At 45.5% G+C, this 22,596-nt stretch overlaps 1 protein-coding gene across 1 annotated transcript in view; it reads left to right on the forward strand.

Annotated features, from left to right (window-relative positions):
- The window catches only part of LOC138481266 (fibrous sheath-interacting protein 2-like), a 2,966,522-nt gene that overhangs the window by 2,216,247 nt on the left and 727,679 nt on the right, over positions 1–22,596 (forward strand). The window contains exon 18 of the mRNA XM_069613320.1: positions 13,414–14,016. Coding sequence (XP_069469421.1) covers positions 13,414–14,016 — 603 coding nt within the window. The remainder of the gene's footprint in view (positions 1–13,413; positions 14,017–22,596) is intronic.

Below are 22,596 nucleotides of genomic sequence, written 5' to 3' on the forward strand. Positions count from 1 at the left end.
AAAACATTGTTCGCATTCATGGATTTCCGTCTGTGTTGGTCTCTGACCGGGGCAGTCAATTCATTTCACATTTTTGGAAGAAATGTTGTCAATTGGCGCAAATCGACATGAGATTATCGACCAGTCACCACCCCCAGACCGATGGTCAAACGGAGAGGACCAACCGGACTCTTGAACAATATCTGCATTGTATGTTACATCAGACTGGAGTAATTGGAAGGACATTCTTTGGATCGCCGAATATGCATACAATAATTTAGTACATTCTGGAACTGGACAAAGCCCCTTTTATACCCTATATGGGCACCACCCTCGAACCTCAGACATTGACTCACCCCAACACTTAGAAATGCCCGCAGTGGACCATCTACACGCTACGATTACACAAGCCTTTAAGGGGGCAACTGCACATTTAAAACAGGCGAAGGAGAAATATAAGAAAGATGCTGATCGGCATAGAAGTGATACTCCACAGTACCAGATAGGGGACCAAGTATGGTTGGCCACAAAACACATACCTCTCAAGGGAACGCGGACCTTTAACCCTAGATATTTGGGACCTTACTCTATTAAGGCCATTATCAACCCGGTGGCCGTCAAGTTGGACTTACCTGCTAATATGCAAATCCACCCCGTCTTTCATGTGTCACTTTTGAAGCCAGTGCAACCAGGGACAAGACTAACCAAGCCACCAGACCCCATCCCTATAGACGGGGAACCCGAATTTGAAGTTTAGAACATACTGTACTCCAAGATGGTGAAGTCAAAACTTTTTTATTTAATCGACTGGAAAGGTTACGGGCCACAGGAAAGGTCTTGGGAACCTAGTGACCACGTGCATGCTCCTCGATTGGTGAAAAGATTCCACCGAAATTTCCCAGACAAACCAAAACCACGGGGAAGAACGACTTTAGGAGGGGCCTTGTGGGGGAGTGCTGTCATGATGCCTACCCCCGGGGAACCAGACCAAGTCCAGCAACCCCGGAAGCAGGCATCAAGTTATTTTGAGCAAGCCAAAAAAACCCTGCTAGGGGCTGTTTGGGTGCGGTCCTGGCGCCTATGGCGCCAGGCTCATATGGAGAGTCAGTCCTGGCGCCACAGGCGCCAGGCTCATAGAGTAGAACTTACCTGATGCAGACCATGCTGCAAGTTTACCCGATGCAGACCATGCTGCAGAGCTCCAAGCCAAATGAGGCTTGGAAGGGACTATTTTACCTAGGGACTATTTTTTACTCGGGTGGGGCTGGGGAGGAATACTACCTGGGACTACTTTGGAGGCTATTCCTGCATCCAGCAGCGTAACGCTCACCGTGTCTGCAAGCCTGCATCCAGTCTTCTGCCACGTCCGCCTCGAATCTGCAGCTCCTAGAAAAAGGGAGGAACAGAAGGAGAAAAGGTTAGAATAAGAGCCAAACCTTCGATCCTTACCTGAATTCCGGATCCACCCGCCTTCGAGCTGGAAGAAAGAAGCATTTTACGCGCGCCGCCTCGCCTGCTGCAGCGCCGCGCTGAACTCACCGGCCTTCGCAGCATCCTCACGATCCACCGCATCCTTCTGCACGCTCCCGCCGCACTCTGGCACTTAATGGGAACACAAGAACAGCAAAGGTGAGCCAAGGGAATAAACAGAGGCAATAGTAACTACCCCCATAGATTTACCTGATTACCGCCGGGAGTACTATTCCTCTTCACGGGTCGGCGCAGTCTCCATTGCATCTTTGCCGTACCCCGGCCCCAAAGGGGAACAAAAGGACAACAAGGTGAGACAAAGGGACAAACAAGGGGAAATCTTCTCACCACAATAGACTTACCTAATTTTACCTCCAGAGGCATTATTCCCTGAACTTCATATTTTCTCTCCACATCTGAATAAGGTAGCAAGCAACAGGTTACATTCTGGCCTTATTTTATTGAACTGTGTAGGATAAGCCAAATCCTTACCTGAACTTCGTCAGCTACCACGAGGAACTCTTCGGTGGGGTCAAGCTGCAAACTGCAAGGAATCGGACACGAGTGAAAGTCAAACATGTGAACTCTTACGAACTACATACTTTTCGGAGTCAATATTGTTCTGGAACTCACCAATTCCTTCGAGCCAGTGAAGCAACTGGTTATCAACACGCTCCTGCACTCAATGCAGGATGGAGAGCTCATCTTTTCAAACCATCAGGTGAGACTATAAGAGGGGACATCAAAGGTGATCTGTGGGGAGAACAGCAGGGGTGGGGGGATTTACGCTCAACTCCACGGGTGGTTAATTCCCTTTCTCCATTTGCAGAAGAATATTCCTACGGGCCAAGCAAACGAAGCTAGGTGGGCCAGTCCAGTCCGTCATCTCGGCCCTACGCATCACATTGGTGGAGACCGCAGCTGTCCAGTTCAGATCGACGCCTCTGTGGGAGCCAGGTGAGCGTAACAGTACGTTTCCTGGCTAAACGTTGGATTCTTGGAGGTGGGCTGGTTTCCCACCTTTTTTGATTTTTGTTTTTCACCTTGGACCATCCCCATGGTCTACAGGCGACAGGCTGGCTGGTTGGCTGCCGGGGGGTCAGTTGGTCGCTGTCATCGATTCCCAAAAGGCTTGTTTCTTGCTCACATGACATGACTTTGTGCTGCTTCCCTTGCCATTTGAAACTCAGACCAAGAGGGTGTGTCCATCTGTATCTGATTTGTTGTGATCTCAGGAATGCTAGAACTGGGCCCATCCGCCTCCTTTTGATAAGGGTTATTTGCGCTAGGTCTTGGTACAAGAATATTTCCATGCCATTGTAGGTGACCTGCTTTGCTTTTCTTGCCTTGGCTAGGATTTGTTCTTTGACGGCGTAGCTGTGGAAGGCCGTCAGGACGTCTCTCGGTCTGGCCCCCGGTTCCAGCCGACGCAGCCCTGTCAAATTTGATCTCCGCTCCTGCTTCCACGTCCAACAGGTCGTTGAAGATGCTCTTGAGCACCTGGGTTAGGTCCTGGTCTTGCGTCTCCTCTGGTAGGCATTTGACCCGTATTTTGGCTCTACTGGATCTGTCCTGAAGATCCTAATTTTCCTGGCTTCCTATTTGGATACTGCCTTTCTCTCCAGTGCCAAGATACCTGTGCACTCAAGAAATGTACCTAACATAACATAACTGCCGCGGTCCGTGCAAAGTCATTGAGTGTCTGCCCCTCTTTTACCCCTTTACGTTGGGGTGGGGTCCGCTGGTGTACCCCTGTTCGTTCCTTGAGCATTCTCCTTTGCTTTGGGGGACCGGCCCAGGTCCGGTGTCTACAGGTATGTTTCAGGCTTTGGATTCGTATTTCTTGTCCAGAGGTCCTGGGGCTCTGTACGTGCCCCCTTTGGTCTGTCTCCTTTGTGCTCTGTGCAGAAGCGCTAGGAGCCCGCTTATCTCTCCCCCCTTCCCTGCTGTCCTCCTCCTCCGGGGGTGTCGAGGTCTAGCTAGTCTGTCTTTCCCTGTGAGACCAGGCTGCTTGTGCTTGCTGCAGTCCTCCTCAGATCTCCTTGTGTTGTTGCGGGAGGTCCGGTGGGTCTGAATATCCCAGAGGGGATCTGCCTTATGATCTTCCTATGCCTTCTCCCCGGGATAGATGTGGGTAGCCTTGTGTGGGCCTATTACTCGGCTACCGTTGTGTAGCTGTGTGCTCAGTTGGGCTTTTTGCTTTTGTATGGGTCCCAGCCTCCCGTCCCGATGAGTGAGAGTGCAGAGTCTGTGAGAACTGTGCCGTTGGCCCCCCAAGTCTGGGGGTGGAGGGGAGATATTTTCCGTCTTGCCAGGTGTGGAGTGTAATGGCAGTTTTTGTAGGCAGAGCGTCCTATGCTTGGAATGGCCACTGGCATTACAAGCGTCAGTCGGGCATCCTGGTTACTCTTTCCGCCCTGCGTTGCACCGCCGGCCCACCTCGTTAACCTCGCCTGTCCAGTTGGGTGACCCGTGTCTCCCTGGGCCGTGGATTAGTTTGCCTGGGGTGGGCAATGGACCTGGTTCCATGTTCCTACGTAGGTCCCCTCAGCGGTCCCACCGCTTCCCTGCTGGGCTGTCTGCAGCGGCAAGTGATAGCTGATGGGGGGGCCTCCGACAGGGTCGCTGCACCTTCTGATGCGCGTCGCTGGCGAAGTGTTGAGTGGGAGACCGCTGGGTTGGGGGCGGGTGATGGCCTCTCAGTATGCCCTTGTCCCCCTGGTATGCACCTCTCCACTGGCTAGCGGATCGTTTCACTTTCGTTTTCAGGCCATGCGGTGCTGGTTCGCCACACAACGGTCTTGCCTGCTTTCCTGGTATAACCTTGTCGGACGGCGGGGTGTCACGCAGGTCCGTTCCCCCCTGTGACCTGCAGAGTCAGGGTCCTCGGGCTCTATCTGTTGCACCCCTCAGAGCGCTCCTTCGTCCCGGCGACAATTGGTATTATTTTTAGCTCCTGGGAGGGCTTAATTTGCAGCTCTTCATGCTTAAAGTTTTCCGTGGGCTGGGAGCTCGGAGCCGCGGTGTCTACAAGTGCGCGGTCATCTTGGATTCGCAAGAGATTCAATTTTAACCAATTGAACTATTCTGTTTTTGTTTTACCTAAAAGTACTTTGAGCTGTAGGGTTGGGATACAAAATGTTAAACCAGTTTGTCTCTCAGGGGTGATCGTTTCTTCTTTCTATTAGCTGTTGCTGTTAATCTTCAATGCCACATTGATCAAATCTGAAGTATTTGCAGGTCTGTTTCCAATATTTGCCAAGTCGTCCTTCATCGCTTACACCTTAGTACAAGATATTCACAGCCGACTCATTAGTCCATCGAGCCTCAGAAAATAGTATAATAAGCCCCAATTTCCCTGATGTGATGTAAGTATGGGCACAAGCTTTCTCAGTAGTCTTTGTTCTCAGATATAAAATCTACTGGGCCTTTACTCATACTCAAAGGGGATGCCAAAGCAATTGCGTATTTCACCAAATGGAACAATATAAAGGTAACCATGCCCTTATCTGGCTGGAAATTCTGAGGCCTACGCAAAAAAATGTAACTCGCATTGTGTCAAAAAAATATGAGAAGTTGTCCTAAATCCCCCTAAAGCTAGCTGGCATAACCACGGTTGTTGGGTGGTTGCTTGATCCTGTGGCATAAGCATTGGAAATAGAGCTATGGTTTCCTGAACTGTGTTTGGGGGTACTTGTGACTTAGAATGGGGGAGGACGGGCATGGTGTATTGCACTCTATAGTGCAATGCATGAGCTCTATCCATAAGTATGATTATTTCTGCCATTGATGTTTCTAATTTAATCTAATCTCTTGAGTGGCATGTGCTAGTTCTAACAGCAGGGTCCCATCTGTACTCATTGGGCCTAGGAGTACTATTGAGCCATGACTACAGAATGTTTATATGTGAGCAATGCCTTTAGATTGGAACTCTCCTAGACCCATTATTTCTGCCATTGATGTTTCTAATTTAATCTAATCTCTTGAGTGACATGTGCTAGTTCTAACAGCAGGGTCCCATCTGTACTCATTGGGCCTCATTTCGAGTCCGGCGGTAACTGAGCCGGAAAAACCGGCAGGTTACCACCGGACACGTATTACGATTCCGCCTCCGTGATTACCACCGGCTATAATTCTGCCAAAATGGCTACATTTTGGCAGTAGGATGGCATTACAACCCCGGTGACCCGGTAATTCTGGAGGCAGAAGTCGGTAAATCCCCATCCCCATGGAGTCCCATAGGACTCCATGGGAATGGGGAAGTGGAAACACCGGCACCATGCTGTAATGGTGCCGGTGTTTCCACGTCCGCCTGCAGGTGGGTGGTGTTAAACCCGCCAGGTCAGACCTTGCGAGAGTGACACATCCCGTCAGCAGAACTGGAGATCAGCCGGTCCGGAAACAACGGTGGCGGCGGGTTTACCGCCACCGTTATTTCCGGACCGGCTGACTCATAATGAGGCCCATTGTCTCTGTTTTTGGGCCTGAAAATCCCTCGCGAAGAGCCTTGAATACAGAATGTTCATATGTGAGCAATGCCTTTAGATTGGAACTCTCCTAGACCCCAAGTGGTTGGTTATGTGAGCTTCCAAAACCTTAACTCAACCCCACTCCTGGAAAAGGGGAACAAAACAAGGGGAAATAGACTAGTCTGTCACCCCTGGAGACCTTCTTCAGTGGGTCAGTCTCTGCTGTAGTAAAAGTGGTCTAGTTTGCCTGAAACCTCCCAACCACTATCAGCTGTCCCAGATCTTCTAAAGGTTGTAAACCTTTTCCGTCTTTTGGTTGATGTTGTTCCTGTTCCTTAACCTGTTTCCATTAGTATTTCTGATAAATTCACATGCATTATATCTACCGCACCTACAAGGTCAGGTGGCTATCATCATCAAACATAAGTTAATGTTGAGTATAGTAACTCATAAAATGTACACAGGCCATAATATAAAAGAAAAGGAAAAGCATAAATCAATAAAACCAGATAGTCAAAACATATCTAAAAATAGATCCATCGATACAAAGAAAAAACATGGATAGTTAAATGGCTCATACTACAAAAAGGTGTATTGCAAATCTTATCATAAACATACATTATAAATGATGTACTAGGCCAACTACAAAACAAGATAATTACATTTCATTTTGTGTCACAGATATACATTGTAGATAAATAGTGTTCCAGAAACCAACACTTAAAAAGTGCATGGCCATCCCAAATGAGCTCTTATCAAATGTGCAACTGGTAGTTTGGTTGTCTGATTATGCAGCCTGATTCATAGCAGAAGATAACTTACACAAACACATCACAGCAAATCAGGGTGCAAGCTCTGTAGTTACATTTCTAAGATAGTTATCATGATCTCTCTTGGTGAATATACTCGGCAGGTATACTAAAACAGTACTCGTACAATGCTCTGTGGCAATACGTTGCTCCTCGTGCATACAATAGTATGCCTCTGGTGCAGGTGACTTATCTTTTTTAGTAATAGCAGCAACAATGTGAAACAGATCATTCATTGTAAGACTTTATAATGAATCCTTCACATAAGTCAGCCAGGCCCATTGAGAAACATTTCCATGGGCAACAGGTCCTTAATTATTTGTCTATTAAATAGTGCTTTGGTGTCTGCCCATGTAGATAACTAAAGTAATACTGGGGTTAGTGAACGTTTTAATGATATAGGCATCAATGGGTTTTTAGGTAGAGGATTTTCTTAACTGTTGGTTTAGGAACACTCTGAAGACGTTTAAAAATGTTTATTCCTCAAGATCCAGCTCTGAAAGAGGGGCAAAGGACCACACGCCAGAAGCATATCTGACAAACCCTGACAAAGGTTTGGAATCATACACTTTCACGTCTAGTAGCTCTGCTTAGCCCCAAAGGTGTAGGAAAAATAAAAGTCTGGAGTTTGCTTGATTGACCTAGGAAAAAAACAGTTTTACCTGTTTCTCCTATGGATTTGGAAAAGAGAAATGAACACCCAAATTATCAAACTGGGAAATAACAACCAGAATTTTTAAAAAAAAGGAGTGTTTCTGGTTTTCTTCTGATAATACATGATATGTGATTTGAAAGTATTTATTAAAATAACCCTCAAGGATTGGGCCTCAATAAAAATTTAGTGGTATTTCTGCAGTAAATCTGCCAGAATTCCACCAAACGGTTTTACTGTTACCGCCACCTGGTCTGGCAGAATTACCGCTTGATTGCAAGTGGCGGTATGTCAGTGTTAGTCACCATTTATATTTTGGCGGAATTACCATCAGCTATAATTATGCCAAAATGGCTGCATTTCGGCAGTAGGATTGCAGAATTACCTTGAGCATTTTGCTGGAGGTATTTCCTCTGCCCGACTGCCAAAACCATAGTTTGGGGGCGGTACCGTAATTTGGTGGTAATGCAGCGGTAACTCTATTACCGCTGCATTAATGCCAATTTTAGCTGCATTGCCCAATTTATAATGAGTCCCAAAGTCAGCTACTAGTATACACCCTGATATTGTTTTTGATAGGGTAGGTTGGACCTATCTCAAAATGGTGCTAGGTAAATTGCTTTGTGGTCCAAATGTTCTATCCCTTCTTGATGCTCTCTTTGGAGGGGCTAGGGCTCATGTATTGGTATGTGGGGGGACCTCATCAGTCTTCTTGGTGGAAAGAGGGGTCACGACAGGGTTGTCCATTATTTCCTTTTCTCTTTGATGTTTTTATTGAAAACCTAGCTATTCTAATTAGGCAGGATCCTGAGAGAAAGGGAATCAGGTGTGGTGATAGTTTGTCATAGGCTCTGCTCTACTACACAGATGACCTCTTAGTTCTTCTCTCTGACCCAGAGACCTTGTAGCCCCTTATGACAACTTTTAAAAGAATTTGGGGAAGATTCTATTTTCAAAGTGTACAAGGCCAAGACAGAGGTCTTCCCGATTATGATGTCTTGTCATAAAGGCTTAGTCCCGCGGCCGAAATAGGGGTTCACACATTTGGGGGTTAAGGTTAACAGAGATGCTCCCAGCACCTAGAGACACAAGTTCACCCGAAATTATCTAGGATTAGAGCTCAGTGCAGGAAATCTGCCTTTATAGGGGAAAATTGGGACAGTCAAAACAACTCTTCTACCAAAGCTACTTTATCTCTTCCATATGATACACCTCTTCCACTCCCTACCATATCTCCATTTGATGTGCATAAAGTCTTTAAGGAATTCTTGTGGGGAAGAGGTTAGCCCTAAAATAGCTTTGTATGTCCGATGTAAAATGGAAGCATGGATTCCCCATGGTTAAATTATATCATAAGGCTTACATGCTTCGCTCAATTCACTAATGGGTGAATGCAGAGTCTAATGATGCCCTGAACTGAGTTATTATATGTACAAGATTGTGGAACGTGGCCCCTAGGATGGAAATGACATTGCTAAGCTCTAATTTTGATAGTTCATTTGGTTGTGGGTTGTCTTGGTTGCAAAATCACAGGTTAGTGTTGAGGCATAGCCCATAACTCATTTATTTGGTAGAAGAAAGGGTTGGTTTAACCTGGATATCTTGCTTTAGTTATTTTCAAATAAATGATTTTCCACGCAGTTTGATGCGTATTGGCGCTTCTTTGTGAAAGGAGTTTGTTTATTGGTTTTGAGGTTTTTTAAGTACACCCTTATTTAAGGTACATCTGCGGCTCTTATGTCCCCATGTGGTCAGCCGACACGTGTTTCGACCCGTAGGTCTTTCTCAAGGCTAGGGGTTGTGGTCCGGCGCTCCCTATAGGGTCCTGGTGAATGGCATTCATCAGAGGACCCAGAACATACTACAAGCACCAACCATGCATCCCAGGGCCCAACAGGAGCCACTGTACCTACAGAACCAATTCAATCTCCACCAGGACCCCATAGGGGACAAAGAAGCGCGAATATGCATCAAACTGCGTGGAAAATCATTTATTTGAAAATAACTAAAGCAAGATATCCAGGTTAAACCAACCCTTTCTTATTATATGCACACCCAAGGGACTGGTGCTGCAAGATCTTGAGATGGGTGAGAAGTGCCTCCTCTCAGCGGAAGCATCATTTTGGGAAGATCCTGCTTTAAAGATAAACAATCGGATGTTCTAATGGAAAAGCTGCCAGAAAGCAAGATATAGAGACTAAATCGGGATAACTTGCTTGACTTTTTAAAAATGTTAATACAAACTTAAACAGGTAGAAGCTTCCTGTTACCATCAGCTCATTAGTTTGCTCTCTCTTTACTGTTTTAAATATGTAGGTGCATAACCTCTTACTCTCCCACCTCCTCCCCCGTCTCAACAAATTCTCTAAATCATCCCTTTGTCTGGTTCAACCATCCACAATTTGTTACTTCCTTCAGGAGATGGTCAGCTAGTGACGTGTCGTAAGGCAGGAGAGTGGAATTCTGATTTGGTCCAGCCCTCACCCATGGAAAGTGGATCCCAACCTCTGCTATACACAGCAGAAATTAATACACCATCTGTATTGGTCTAGGTGGGGGATGTGGTTCTGTAAACTGCTCTCCTCTAATGACTGTTGGCGTTGTAGGAGAGTGATAGGTACAACTACCCACATGTTTTTGGATTGTATAAAGGTTAAAACCTTCTGGAATCAGGTACGTAAGAGATTGTATCTGATCCTAGGGTTATCATTTGTGAGGTATTCTGTTGACTGTATTTTAGGTCTGCTGCCCCACGTTTGCAGATTCCCTTGGCCAAAGTGAATTGGTCATATAGAGCACTCATAGAGGCCAATAAACAAATACTGAAGCATTCGAAAAGCAGTAGGAGACACTTATGTAACAATTGGCTATAATACATGACTCCTTTCTGTTTGGGGGAAGGTTGCTCTCTAAAGGAAAGGAAACATTGAGAAGTATGAACTCATATGAGATTTGTTTAATGATCTTTAAGTGTGACTAGTTTGGTTTGGTGAGTTGTTTGTTTTCTCTCTTTACCCTTGTTTATCTTTCTTTTCCCTTTGTGTCTTGTCTTCAGCCTCTTCCCTGGCACTTCTCTTAAGTGAAACACAGGAGGGTAAGATTCAAACATTGTTCTATGGTTCCCAACAAGGGATGGAATCCCAACTGACAGTCGGATAGCATATGATAGTGCACCTGCGTTTGAGGTTTGCTATGTTTAATGTTACCAAGCACATTAAATGATAGTTCACTTAAGGCAATAGGTCGATAACATACAGGGCTTGTCAATTAGGCTTTTAAAATATAGGCACAATTGCTTGAACTATCCAGGTATCTGGCAATTGTCACTGAGAAATATAACCTCAGGTCATTCAACAACTGTAGGGCCCACAGGTCGGTGTTGGCCTTATAGAAAACAACTGGCATCCCCTCCAGTCCAGGAGCTTTCAATGACCCCATAGTCAACATAAGTCTTGTCACTGTTTGTATAGTCAATTCCTCAGCCATCTATACCTAGCCAACCTTGTCCTACCCTCTTAGCAGCTCAAAGAACCACACTGTCTACAAGATTGCCACCCCCTTATTAATATTATAGAGGGTTAGCTGTTCACCCTAAATAAGAAGTTTCCAGCTTTGACTAAAGAGAATTCCATGGAAGGAATGTTGCGGTTCTAATACTATAGGAAAGCTTCAGAAAACAGTGAATATAACAAAGAACAGAGATGAGGTATCCTCGCCCTGGTAGACCCGCTCCCGTGAATTTCTTGTCAATGAAGGACTGGTTTGAATGGAGCTGCTCAGCAGCAGACATGGATGCACACGCTTACCTAAACGCATTATGTCAGGATTCATGAGCAGATGCACAAATAAAGAAGTCCTTTGCGTTCCCTCCACAACCTGCAAAGGTTATTCAGGAGCTGTAGCATTATGCAAAGGTGACGAAGACTAAATGAAATCCAAGATGGTTTCCCACATAGAAATAAGCATGAACTATGGACCTCGGCGCAGAACCGCTTGCTGACCTATTGCAACTGGAAAATGTTTAGTTCCCTATGAAAGGGAGCCATTTTAAATTCTCACTTTCCACATATGTTTAGGTTAAATGAGTCAAAACAGTTAGTACCGTCATGCGTGTGCCCATCAGAGTATAAGGAGAAGAGTGAAGCCAAGAGAGGTGCAAGAGCCAGGATCTGGAAGTTTGAGGTGAAGGATTTTGCATATCTGAGCAACAGGACGGAAAGCTGCAGACAGGAGGTGGAGGAGAGAAAGGGGAGGAGAACAGAATGAGGGGGAAGACTGGAGAGAGTGAGCAGACAGGTGGTAAGGTAGACACGTCAGATCAGAACGGAAGAGGTATGGTGAACATCAGAGACAGAGAAAGTGAGGAGAGAAGGTGATGGAAGAATAAATGTTAATGTAGGTTGAGACATGAAAACAACTAAATGTGAGAAAGTGGGAATAGGTCAGGAGGTGGGTAGAATGAGGAGTGAAGGAAGTGAAAGAGAAAGTGGAGGAGGAGTTAGGTGGGGAGAGAGGGACGGTGTAACGTCTGGAGAGAAGAGGGGAAGACAAGTGCAGATAAGAGAGGGGTATCAGAGGAGAAAACTATAGTGTGGCAAAATGTCAAGGAGGGGTGGATAGAGGAGCAGCAGGAGGAGAGAAAGATGAAAGCCAGAGGGTGGGGATGGATATGGTTAAGGAGAAGGAAGCAGCCAAATGAAGAAGTCCTGAGAAGAAGGGGTGGTAGGGACCCGGGCTCCTGGAGAGAGGACTAGCTTGGTGGTGGAGTATAACCCGAAGTGGGCATTGACAGCTTACCAATGACTTGAACCAAATAACCTCAGATCCAAACACAACCCTCCTAAGGATCTCAAGGTGTGTGACACCCAGCCTACATTTAGACTACCTAAGGGACTTGGGGTGGTGCTTCCAGATTTGAAGAACAAGTGAGGCATACCTGATAACGTTAACAAAAGCAAAGTAAGCAACTCAAACAGGCAAGAAAGAAGTGAGGAGCACTTAAAATCCCAAAGGCTGTGAGTGAGCTCTTGTGTTTTCCGCTAGAGGAGTGGAGCCTAAGTGGGAGAGGGAAGGACTGATGTAAATGGTCCTGAAGAGAAGCTTGATTTGTTTATGTTCTGTTGATTTCCCATCAAGTGACCTTGGCTAAACCGAATACCTTAGTTTTCTATTTGTATAATAAAAACCTTTGAATGCTATATCTTGGCTTTGAGCCATCTGTTGATCCCTCTACCTTTGAAAATAATCTGTAAATTAAAAGCCTTCCAAGGGTTTATATCATTCTTTGATACTACTATGGCAGTTATATGTACCTAGGATTGCCAGTTCCAACACGTGAGTCTATGAAAGATACCAATGCTTGAGAGCTACACTTGCCGATAAATAACTAATTCATATAATGAAACGTAAAATGGAGATTGTAGATGTTTGAAGCGGAGGATGGAAGCCCACAGCAAGGCAGGCAACTGTGTTTCACATGAAAAATGCAATTCTAGAGTATTTTTGATTGTTAATTATGTGATATTAACAATAGTTAAAGTACTCATTTTGTGTTTGGTGGTAAATTGGCTGAAAATCTGCCGATTTACCACGAAACTGATTTGACGTTACCTTCAGTCGTCCTCTGGCATTACCAAAGGATTTTGAGTGGTGGTAGGGTGATGGAAATGCCTATTTTAAGAGTCCATAAGACTCCATTGGTCTTTTTGGCTGAGTTGCTGCAAGCATTAATACAGCACAGTAAATCCACATACCAGAGGTACATTCTTCACTTCAAAGCCAAACTCAGAATTCGTGTTTTGGTAAAAACTGAACTAATTCTGTTACCGCCCAAAAAGTGTTAGTAACAGAATTACTGACACTTTTTTTACCGCACTGCCGAACTCGTCATGAGGCCCACGTAGTAACTACAACAATTGCTGAGGTGCATTTCCAGTGTGTTATGGTTTGGATTTCTGTACATAATGTAATATTTAAAAAGTGCTTTCTGATTACTTATATCTGCATGTTAAATAGTTTTATTTTTCAATTGTAGGTTCTTAGCCGGAACTCGTTTCTCAATTTGTTGAAGCCAGATGTTAGCAAAGTGGAACTTCTAAAAGATGTTCAAAGCAAACACGAGCTTTTAGTGCGACTTGTAACACATGACATTGAGCAACATGATGAGGACGATGAAGATATTGAAGAAATTGTTTTAAAAGAATCATGTTTAATCGGAAGTGAAGACGAATTACACTTCGAGACGCCACTGGCATTTAAGGCAAAGCTACAGAGCATTGAGCCTAACTCAACTGCAAAAGATTGCGAGAAACATAGGGATTCCACTTATTCAGCTGTAAACCTTGAACGGAAAAGCCCCCTCTTAAGCGTCCACAGGAAAGCAAAGTTAACTAAAGCTTCCAGTGACACAGATGAAAGCAGTAGTGGTTTCGATGTGCTCCCCTTCAATTTCTCTGATGAGAAGAACGAGACTCCGCTGATTGGACTTCAGAGCAGTCCACCAGGTAAAATAGGCAGAGAAAGGGAAAGACTGGACATGGCCGCTGGAATTCTTGCTTGGGATTCAATTCGGACCTCACGCAGCAACGTTGTGAAATCATCAAAACACGACTTCTTCAAATGTGACCCGTCTGACGCTGTAAGTGAGAAAGTGCATTAATTTACTCTGTATGAACATGAAATTATTTTAAAATATTTTGGCAACATTTTTGTTTATCGTTTGCATTCATTTTCCCACCTGGTTTATTGTAATAAGTTATGCATATGCAAGAACCGGTTCAGTTATGAATTCTCAACCCCCACCTACCCATAACACAACTCTAGATTGCACTGGACCGTCCATAACAGTTTTATGCGCAAACCCCCAAACCTTCACTCAGCGGCAGCCAAGTGGGGGGACACAACCCCTAAACCATTTTATAGTAGAACCGTATGCGCACCTAATCCTTCCAAAATTGTTCATACCAATGAACCCCAGAAAAGGCAGTCTAATCAAAATTCTCAAGTTAAGTGCCTTTGCCCATGGACCCCATCTATGAGTGCCCTGATTGCCTCAGGCAGGGTTTTGGCACCTAGACCTCGCTCAGGAAAGAAGATGCATCATGGGTCAGGGTAGAGGTGCCTCCAGAGGAGGTGTTGCAGCCTACACCATGCCCTCCGCTGCCCCAGGTGTGAATCCTCTATGAGTTTACCTTCTACCATCAATTCCTTCTGGAAGGCATATTATCCCAATTCAGCAGGAATGGGGTGTTACCACTTCCGACTCCTGGGCTTCCAGGTCATGAACCAGGGATACTATCTCACTTTCTCTCATCGCCCTCTGAACAGCCCACTGGATGGCTAGTTATTGCCTCTGATCCTTCTCCTGTTGGAGGATTTCCATCAGCTTCTGGCAACGTGGGCCATAGATCCAGTACCTTGCTCAGAACAAGGGAAGCACTGGTATCCAACCTATTTTCTGGTGCCGAAGAAAGACAAGGGCCTCTGACCCCATTCTAGATCTGCAGCTTTTGAACTTGTACTCACGCAAAGGCAAGTTCAAAATGTTCACCCTTGCCTAGATATTTCAGTCCCTATACCTTCAGGATTGGTCTCTGTGTAGCTCGAAGTTGCATACTTCCTTGTGCCCATACACAAGAAGCACATGAAGTACCTCAGATCCAAAGTGTGAAATTGCCATTACCAATTCAAGGTCCTTACATTTGGCCTTCCTTCGGCACCCAGGATCTTCACCAAACTGCTGGCAGTGTTAGCGGCTCACCTCAGACGGGGGGGCATCCATGTGTTTCCCTATCTATCTGGACGAATGGCTCGTCTGAGCTCGCTTCCCAAACCAGGCATCTAAAAACGTGTGCTTGACGTCCAGCCTGTTACAAAGCTTAGGCTTCTCCCTGGAACTTCAAGAAGTCTCAAGTTTCATAACCCCAGTCCCTCTGATATATCGGGCGGTCTTGGACACTCGCCTTCCCGCCTGAGGACAAAGTAGCAAACATCTACAAAATGGTTCATGTCTTCCAATCACAAGAAAAGGTTCCTGACTCAGCCTTTCTGTGTTTGCTAGGTCTCATGGACTCCTCCATCCTTGTAGTGCCAGAGGCCTGTTTGCGCATAAGGTCGCTCCAGTGGCTTTGGAGTTGCCAGTGGTCTCTGTTTCAGGAACGAACATCGGATATTCTTCAGGTCCCAGCGAAGGTGAGTGGAGACCAGGAGTGTGGTCCCAGAGAGACAACTTACTGCGAGGAGCGCAGTTCCGACAACCTTGGCCATGACTGAATCTAGTCACAGACACATGCTGAAAGGTTGGGGTGCTCACCTCCAAGACCTTGCAGTGAGTGACATGTGGTCCCCATCGAAGTGCCGGGAGCTTATCAATTTGCTGGAGTTGGGTGCAAGCAGGCTGGCCCTACAAGAAACTACAACCACATGTATTTTCTGATCTGATAAGCTTTTATGGTACCACTTAATTCAATCCAGAGTTCCCCTCCAATACCCTCTTCATCCGTGACTGCGATTGCCTGGTGTAACGAATCACAGGTTTTGGTCACTTTTCCCCAGGGTGAGCCTTTCCTTTTGAGGTTAGGAACGTGATCCTCCTATGAAATAATCCCCCTAATGATAGCAGTAAGCAGGACCTCACAGGCAGAGACTCCCCCCTGAGGGACAGGGACTCCCATTCCGCAGAGGAACTGAAGAAGAGGAGTGGTGGAAGAGTAATAATGATCACTCCCAATACTGTGATGAAGAAGAGTGAACTGAGGATGTAGAACATTCATCAGACAGAGAGGAGGGACTACAACCCTCCTCTGGGGAGGATACAGCAACCTTTAATAACATCTGAGGAAGGACTCCTCTTAGCAGAAGACAGGAAAGAAGCCTGGGAGCTTCAGACCAGTCAAGTTGTGGCTGCACTGCAACACCACACAACCGACCGTCGGGAGGAAGTAAGAAGGTGCTGCTGGCCAGAAACCACAAAGGAGACTGAGGCTGATGAGCAGAGGTGAAGGAAACTCCATGAAGAAGAAGCAGGCAAGAGCAGCGACGTGACCCTGAAAGAGTGGACTAGTGGGTTCTACAACTGCGTTGAGACCGTTGAAGCCTGGAAGCCACAGAAAGAAGCAGAATTCTTACAGAACGAGAGAGTAAGTCGCCTGGATGTCGTGTGAAGTCCCGCCTTTGAGAACAGGCCTGACAATGCTAATCCCTATGAAACAAGGTAACCATGATGGTGGGAGATCCTGAAAGGAACACAGCAACTGGGAGTGCTGCCATCATACTCGTCACAGTACGTGGCCCGAAGTTAACAAGTGCAACAAATACCCTGGTCCTCAGCCTAATCGTCCTATTAGTCAGAAAGAAGTTAAGAATAATCAGTTCCCTGGGACTCAGCCTTCTCGTCCCAGTATTCAGAACAAAGTTAAGAAGTGGAACAAATACTCAAGTCTACTCGTCCCAGTGAGAATAGGAAAGGTCAAACAGAAGACAGTGAGTGTGAAAAAGAGGTATATGATACTCATTATCTGACACACAAAGAGTTGAAGAAACAGAGTAACATGTAGAGTAAAGGGAATACGAACAGGGATTCACTCTACCGGTTGGAACCAGGAGGAGAAGAACTTTCAGAGTTACTGAAGAGAGACTTTTGCCCAGCATTTCAAAAATGCACAAGGCTAAATAGGAAAGGCCCAATAGGAATGCATGCAGGGGAAACAGAGAGTGGGAAAAGTCCCCTACAGGAATCATTTACTTAAAGATATTGCTCAACAATATCTGAGAATTACATATCAAAACCAAGGAAGAACATCTAGGAGAAGGGAGTCATTTTCCTAGACATTTGTTGTTCAGAAACTGAAGAAGCCTATTCAGGAGAGTTTCTACCAGTTTGTTGTTTTTGTATAGTGGTAGGGACTAATTAGCTTAGAGTTGGACGGAGGACAGACTATTCACTTTTGGACTTCACTACTGACAATTAGCTCCTTGGTTAGATTGGTTAGGTAGGGAACCCCTCCTAAGTTAGGGATAGTAACGCATTTTTTTCGGATTATTTAAATAAAGAAGTGTAAAATTACAATTGGTCTGCCTCCTCCTTCTGACTTACCACACTGGGTACCCACGCACAGTGTCCATCTCTCCTGTGGTTCGGGTGAACAACCCTCTTTTTGTCTTGTGATCAACCTTCCTGCTTTCGTTTTCCTTCTAGGGTCTCTCTGTACCCACCTGCTGGTTTTGGCTCTTCAGTTGAAAGTCGCCTAGTCCACTCTCAAGCAATTCCTAGACCTCTCCTGGGGTACTGAAAAAACACACCTTCTTATTGTGTAACACTTTAAACTTTGCTGAGAAGATCAGCATGTATCAAACCCTTTTGTACTTGAGTTCTTTCTTGGCACTGTGACATGTTTGACATTATTTCTGGACCTCCCCTGTAAAGTCTGGAAATAGCTATATCCTCTCTTGTGCTCTCTCAAATCACTATGTTGCCAGGCCTTCTGGAGCAGGGCATCCTGTTCTCAAGCATAAGAGGAGGTTGCTGAGACTCTGTTTGCTCGGTCCACTGAGAAAAATGATAAAAGGCCTTTCCGACCCATGTGCCATGTTAGCCAGTTCACCAGGAGGAGGTCCATGTAACCGCCTTCAATTCTATCCAGGAAACTGATGATCGGAATATTATTCTGCATACATCAGTCTATCTTCAGCTCTTAAGAGATAGCATTGCAGGGTATGGGGTCGGCCCGCAGTTGCGAAAGGTCTTCTGCTACCTCCCTAACTTTTCCTTTCAGAGACCACTTGGAGCTGCTGATCTCCATCCTTACTTGTGCCAGCGTAGGTTCCTCATTTGCCCAAATTACCATGCATAAAGGGATTTCACCAAGCCAAGAGTGAATCATATGTGGACACAAACTCTGCAGGCCCAAAACAGCTGGGAGGTCATTGTTCTCTCACAGTAGGCCTAGACTGACCTCAGCTTTGATATTGTTGGAAGCAAATCTTGCCTCGTTTGTCCCCTGCTCTTCACCTTAGTGTTCGCTCTCCAAAGGTCTCTTGAGGCTGAAAGCAGTCCTCTTCTGGGTCTTCCTCACTTCTGGGTGGTTGCCCATTGAATACAATCCCGGGCCCCATTAAAATTCTCCTGTACCATACTGAGCTCTCCCTGCCAGCAGTCATCAGTCCTGTTGCTCTGGGACTGGCACTGTCTCAGGTAGCAAAGGGATACCCGTCACCCAGCAGGACCAAGGAGAAAAGAGAATGTAGGGATCAGGTGTTCACCACTATGCCTAGGGAAGCCACACTCTGCACTACCCGGGAGCCCTGTCTCATTGCACCAGGCATGCATCCAGGGCTCTTTAGTCCTGTTCTGTATACTGCTGGTCTCCCAAATATCATTTGGGGTCCTCCTGGGTCTCCTCGAGCGCCTCTGCTTCTTCCATTTTTGTTACAGCCTCTCGTTGGCAGCGGCCATTTCCAGGCCTCTTGCGCTCCGTTCCAAGGACTCACTAGAGGGGAATGAAGCAACTGCTATCTCATTCACACTGATCGGAGTGGGGATGCCAGTGCTGTTTCTCTCTACCTTCTTTGTTTGGTATGAGAGGAATAAATGGCAGGATTCTGGGTGATAAAAGCCAAACTCATGTCCTCGCCATGAGGCTGAAGGCCATACCCTCTCTAACTACAGGTTTAGCTACCTTCAAACCACCACAGGAGCCACATCTCCTTTCTCATTCAACTGAAAGTATTCTTTCAAGCTGTCCTGAAGCTCCTTTTGTTTGTCAGTGTTCCTGGAAAAAGATGAATTAAATCGACATTTGCACCCAAGGAAGGGTGCTCAGCCAGTCAGGTGGTTTGAAATGCCCAAGTTCCACCAGCCACATTCCCTGTACGCAGACATCTGTGTTTCAGAATGTAAGCATCATGGCCTCCAGTCCTCCCCAGTCCCAAGTCCTCCCCTTACGTCATTGCCAACGCCCCCATCCCCAAATACCTGCCGGCCCCTGACCCTGGGAGTTCCCTTCCTGTCTGCGCCAGACCACCACAACAGGAATAGACTTGGACGCTTTTGTTATTTAGTATGCTGGCGGCCATCTTGGCCATGTTAGCTGAGGCAGCAGCTCGTTGGCCTTGTAACATAGGGGTTACCATATTGTCAGAACCGTGCATGCCCGGGGGACCAGCGGCATGATTCCACCATGATGGGGCGGTAGTTTCTAAGATAATCAGGGTCCAGTGTTGGAATCTTAAGAAGCGGGAGGATTTGTCTGGTCTTGAGGGTCGAGGGGAAGGTGCCATGAGTTAGGGAGAGGTTGATGATTGTTAGGTAAGGGAAGAGTGCTTGATTCAGAAGGTTCTTTAGTACAGAGGCAAGGAGGATGTCATCCGAATACCATGTGGCCTTGAGAGATGCTCAGGTGGTGGCAGTGAGGTCTGCCATAGATAGTATCTTGAAAGTTGTCCAAGTAGTTGTGGTTTTGCGAGACAGAATGTGTAATGTAGTGTGCTGTCAGTTGTGGCGTTGATGTCTATTTGTTGGCGGATCATGTTGATCTTGTTGTCTAAGAAATAGTTGATGGCAGTGGATTTTTCGATCAAGGGGGCTGGGTGTGGGTCAGGCAGAGGGTTGATGCTGTTCTTGATGGCTTTATAGAGGGCTCTGCTTTCATAGTTGGCCTAAGCTATGGTTTTTTGCTAGTAGTTGGCCTTGGCAGTGTTGATCAATTGTCTGCGTGGGGCACAGAGTTCCTTGAGTAGGGCAAGGTCATATGCACTGCAGGATTTTCGCCAATTGTTTTCTTGTTTGCTGATGGTTCATTGGTTTAAGTTGAGTTCATGAGAGTACCAGGGTGCGCAAGGTTTAGGCTTGAGGGGGCACTGTTTAACTGTGGAATGGTGGTTTATGTTCTTTGTGAGGGTGGGGTTAAGTTCTTGGAAGAACGAGTTGCAGTCCTGGTTCAGGTAGATCAGCCCATATGAGGCATAGTGTGGTTAGGTCTTCCATGAGAGCCTCCACTGGGGAGTTCTTGAAGGATTGCAGGGCTTGTTTGTTTGGATTCCAATGGGTTTGCTTTAGAGGTGTGATGTGGCGTCTCAAAGGGGATTGCCAGATGGTCTGACCAGTCGAGCAGAATAGGAGAGCTCTGCTAGATATATACTCCTTATTTTTTCCAATCTTTCCTCCTTAGCTACAGATCTGCTTTTCTATGGATTGGTGTTTTTTTCCCCAAATTGTCTTGACCCTAATTTTCAGATACATTATGACTCTTTATTGGACCATGAAACTATATTGATGTGATTAAGTTCTATGATTATCTTAAGGTAATTTAAATGAGAAGCTTGATGTTTTGTTGAGTGGCTTTGTATTATCTAAATTGGTTTATTTTTATTGTAAATGTTACTGTTATTTCAGTTTGTATTTACATTTTATTCTTATCAATCTTCATTTGTATTATTGACAGAAGACTGGGTCGCTCCTGATGAAGGGAATTTCTTCTCAAAATCATTGAGCATCAATTTGAATACTTTGCGCACTGATTTGAATTAATCTAGAGATTGGGTGTCCATTCTTGAAAACCTCTTCTCGTAGTTATTTTTCAAATCTTACATTTTTTAACAGTTGATATAAATATTACCTTACATTACGCTATATTCCGACTGGTTTTTCCAGCCCCAAGTTGTGCAGGGGACATGGGTATCCCAAATCTGGGATTCCACTTTTTTCTCTACAACCTGCATGCGAAAGCTGTTTTACCTTCCCTGCACCCAGGTTGATTTGTAAATGTGGTAAATTGTTGGTATTATATCTAACTTTGATGTGCAGTTGAACACTCCTCTTGATTCTTTACCACTGGTCCAGACCAGTCACCCAGGTTTAGGACGCTATGCTGGACCATTTGAAGAGCCAAATATCAGGTACGAGCGGATCCCTTCATTCCAGTCTCCACCCATAATGATATGCCTTTAAGCATATCTCAAGTCCCTTATAAGTTCACAAAAGAAAGTCATGTCTTTTCAATTAGGGCCATGCACAGATATAAATATCATCTTTTGTGTGCCCACTCTTCCAGACACCATTACCCATCTTCTTTGAGTGTCCTTCCACCTTTGGGCCTTTATGAAGGGTAGGGTCCGCTTAGAAGAGCCACAAAGCTCAATTTTTTAACTGTTGTAAAGCTGTGGAATATCTGATCTTTCCATTTTTCCCCAACTTCTTGTGTTGTTCCTCCGACAGGTGGATCTTCTTAAGGAGAGCTACATCTGCTCCGGCTTTGCAGGGATAAGTCAATATATTTGTCCTCTTGATTGGGTTATTAACACTATTAACATTCCATCTATGGGCTTCTAAGATGTGATTTGTCATAAGCACTAGTGTTTACCATTTGTGTCATGCACCAACGTCATTGTCTTTCTGCAAGAAAGTAATCCATCTACAGAGAGTTGAAGGCTAGCCAGTAGCTCCTGCAATCGTGCCTGCTGTTTCCTTGAATAGGTATTACACTCAAAGAGCGTAAAACTAATTACATTGGACCTCATCACGAGTTGGCGGGTAGCCCTTAAATGTGGCGGTAACACGCAGCAGTAACACTATTACGTCATTTAAGGGCTGGCCCTCTTATGGGTTGGGCGGAAAGTGTGCAGTTTTACCTCCAGCATTTTGCTGCAGGCATAAATCCTGTTGTCTGCCCGTTTTGGGCACTATTAGCACAGCGCTAATTGCACCATTGGACCCAATGGGGAATGGGCAATAACCGCACAACCGCTATTCATGATCAAGCGCTAATAGCGCCGGACTGAGTAGCAGTAGGACTATTTGCTCTTGCGGGCATACCGCCAGGCTTGTGACCAGGCCCATTGTATCTGATCTATGAATGAAAACAAATGATTTTTCACAGCCGGTAAGGAGTTCAGCTGGGGAGCTCCTTGTCTATCCTTAAGTGGTCTCTTTCTACACAGAGCATAGTTGTGGGGTATTGGGAGATCTCAACTGATCGTAAAGCAATGTACCTGGATCTTATGGATCTCCTTTAGATCCGCCACATAATAGAGATGATCTTTGATGTGAAACCGTATTAAAACTGGAGCGATTCCCCATTAATAGCATATCTCTGTCTTGTGCAATTTCCGGTCTGTATCCTGGAACCTACTTTGCTTGTTAAGAGTACTTGGAGCAACATTTTCGTTAAACCACAGTTTATTTTCCTCCCGTTGAATCTGCATTGTCGCTCTTGCAAGGTTC

The sequence above is a fragment of the Ambystoma mexicanum genome, chromosome 5p (genome assembly GCF_040938575.1).
Source record: "Ambystoma mexicanum isolate Mex_15411 chromosome 5p, UKY_AmexF1_1, whole genome shotgun sequence".
Classification (NCBI taxonomy): Eukaryota; Metazoa; Chordata; class Amphibia; order Caudata; family Ambystomatidae; genus Ambystoma; species Ambystoma mexicanum.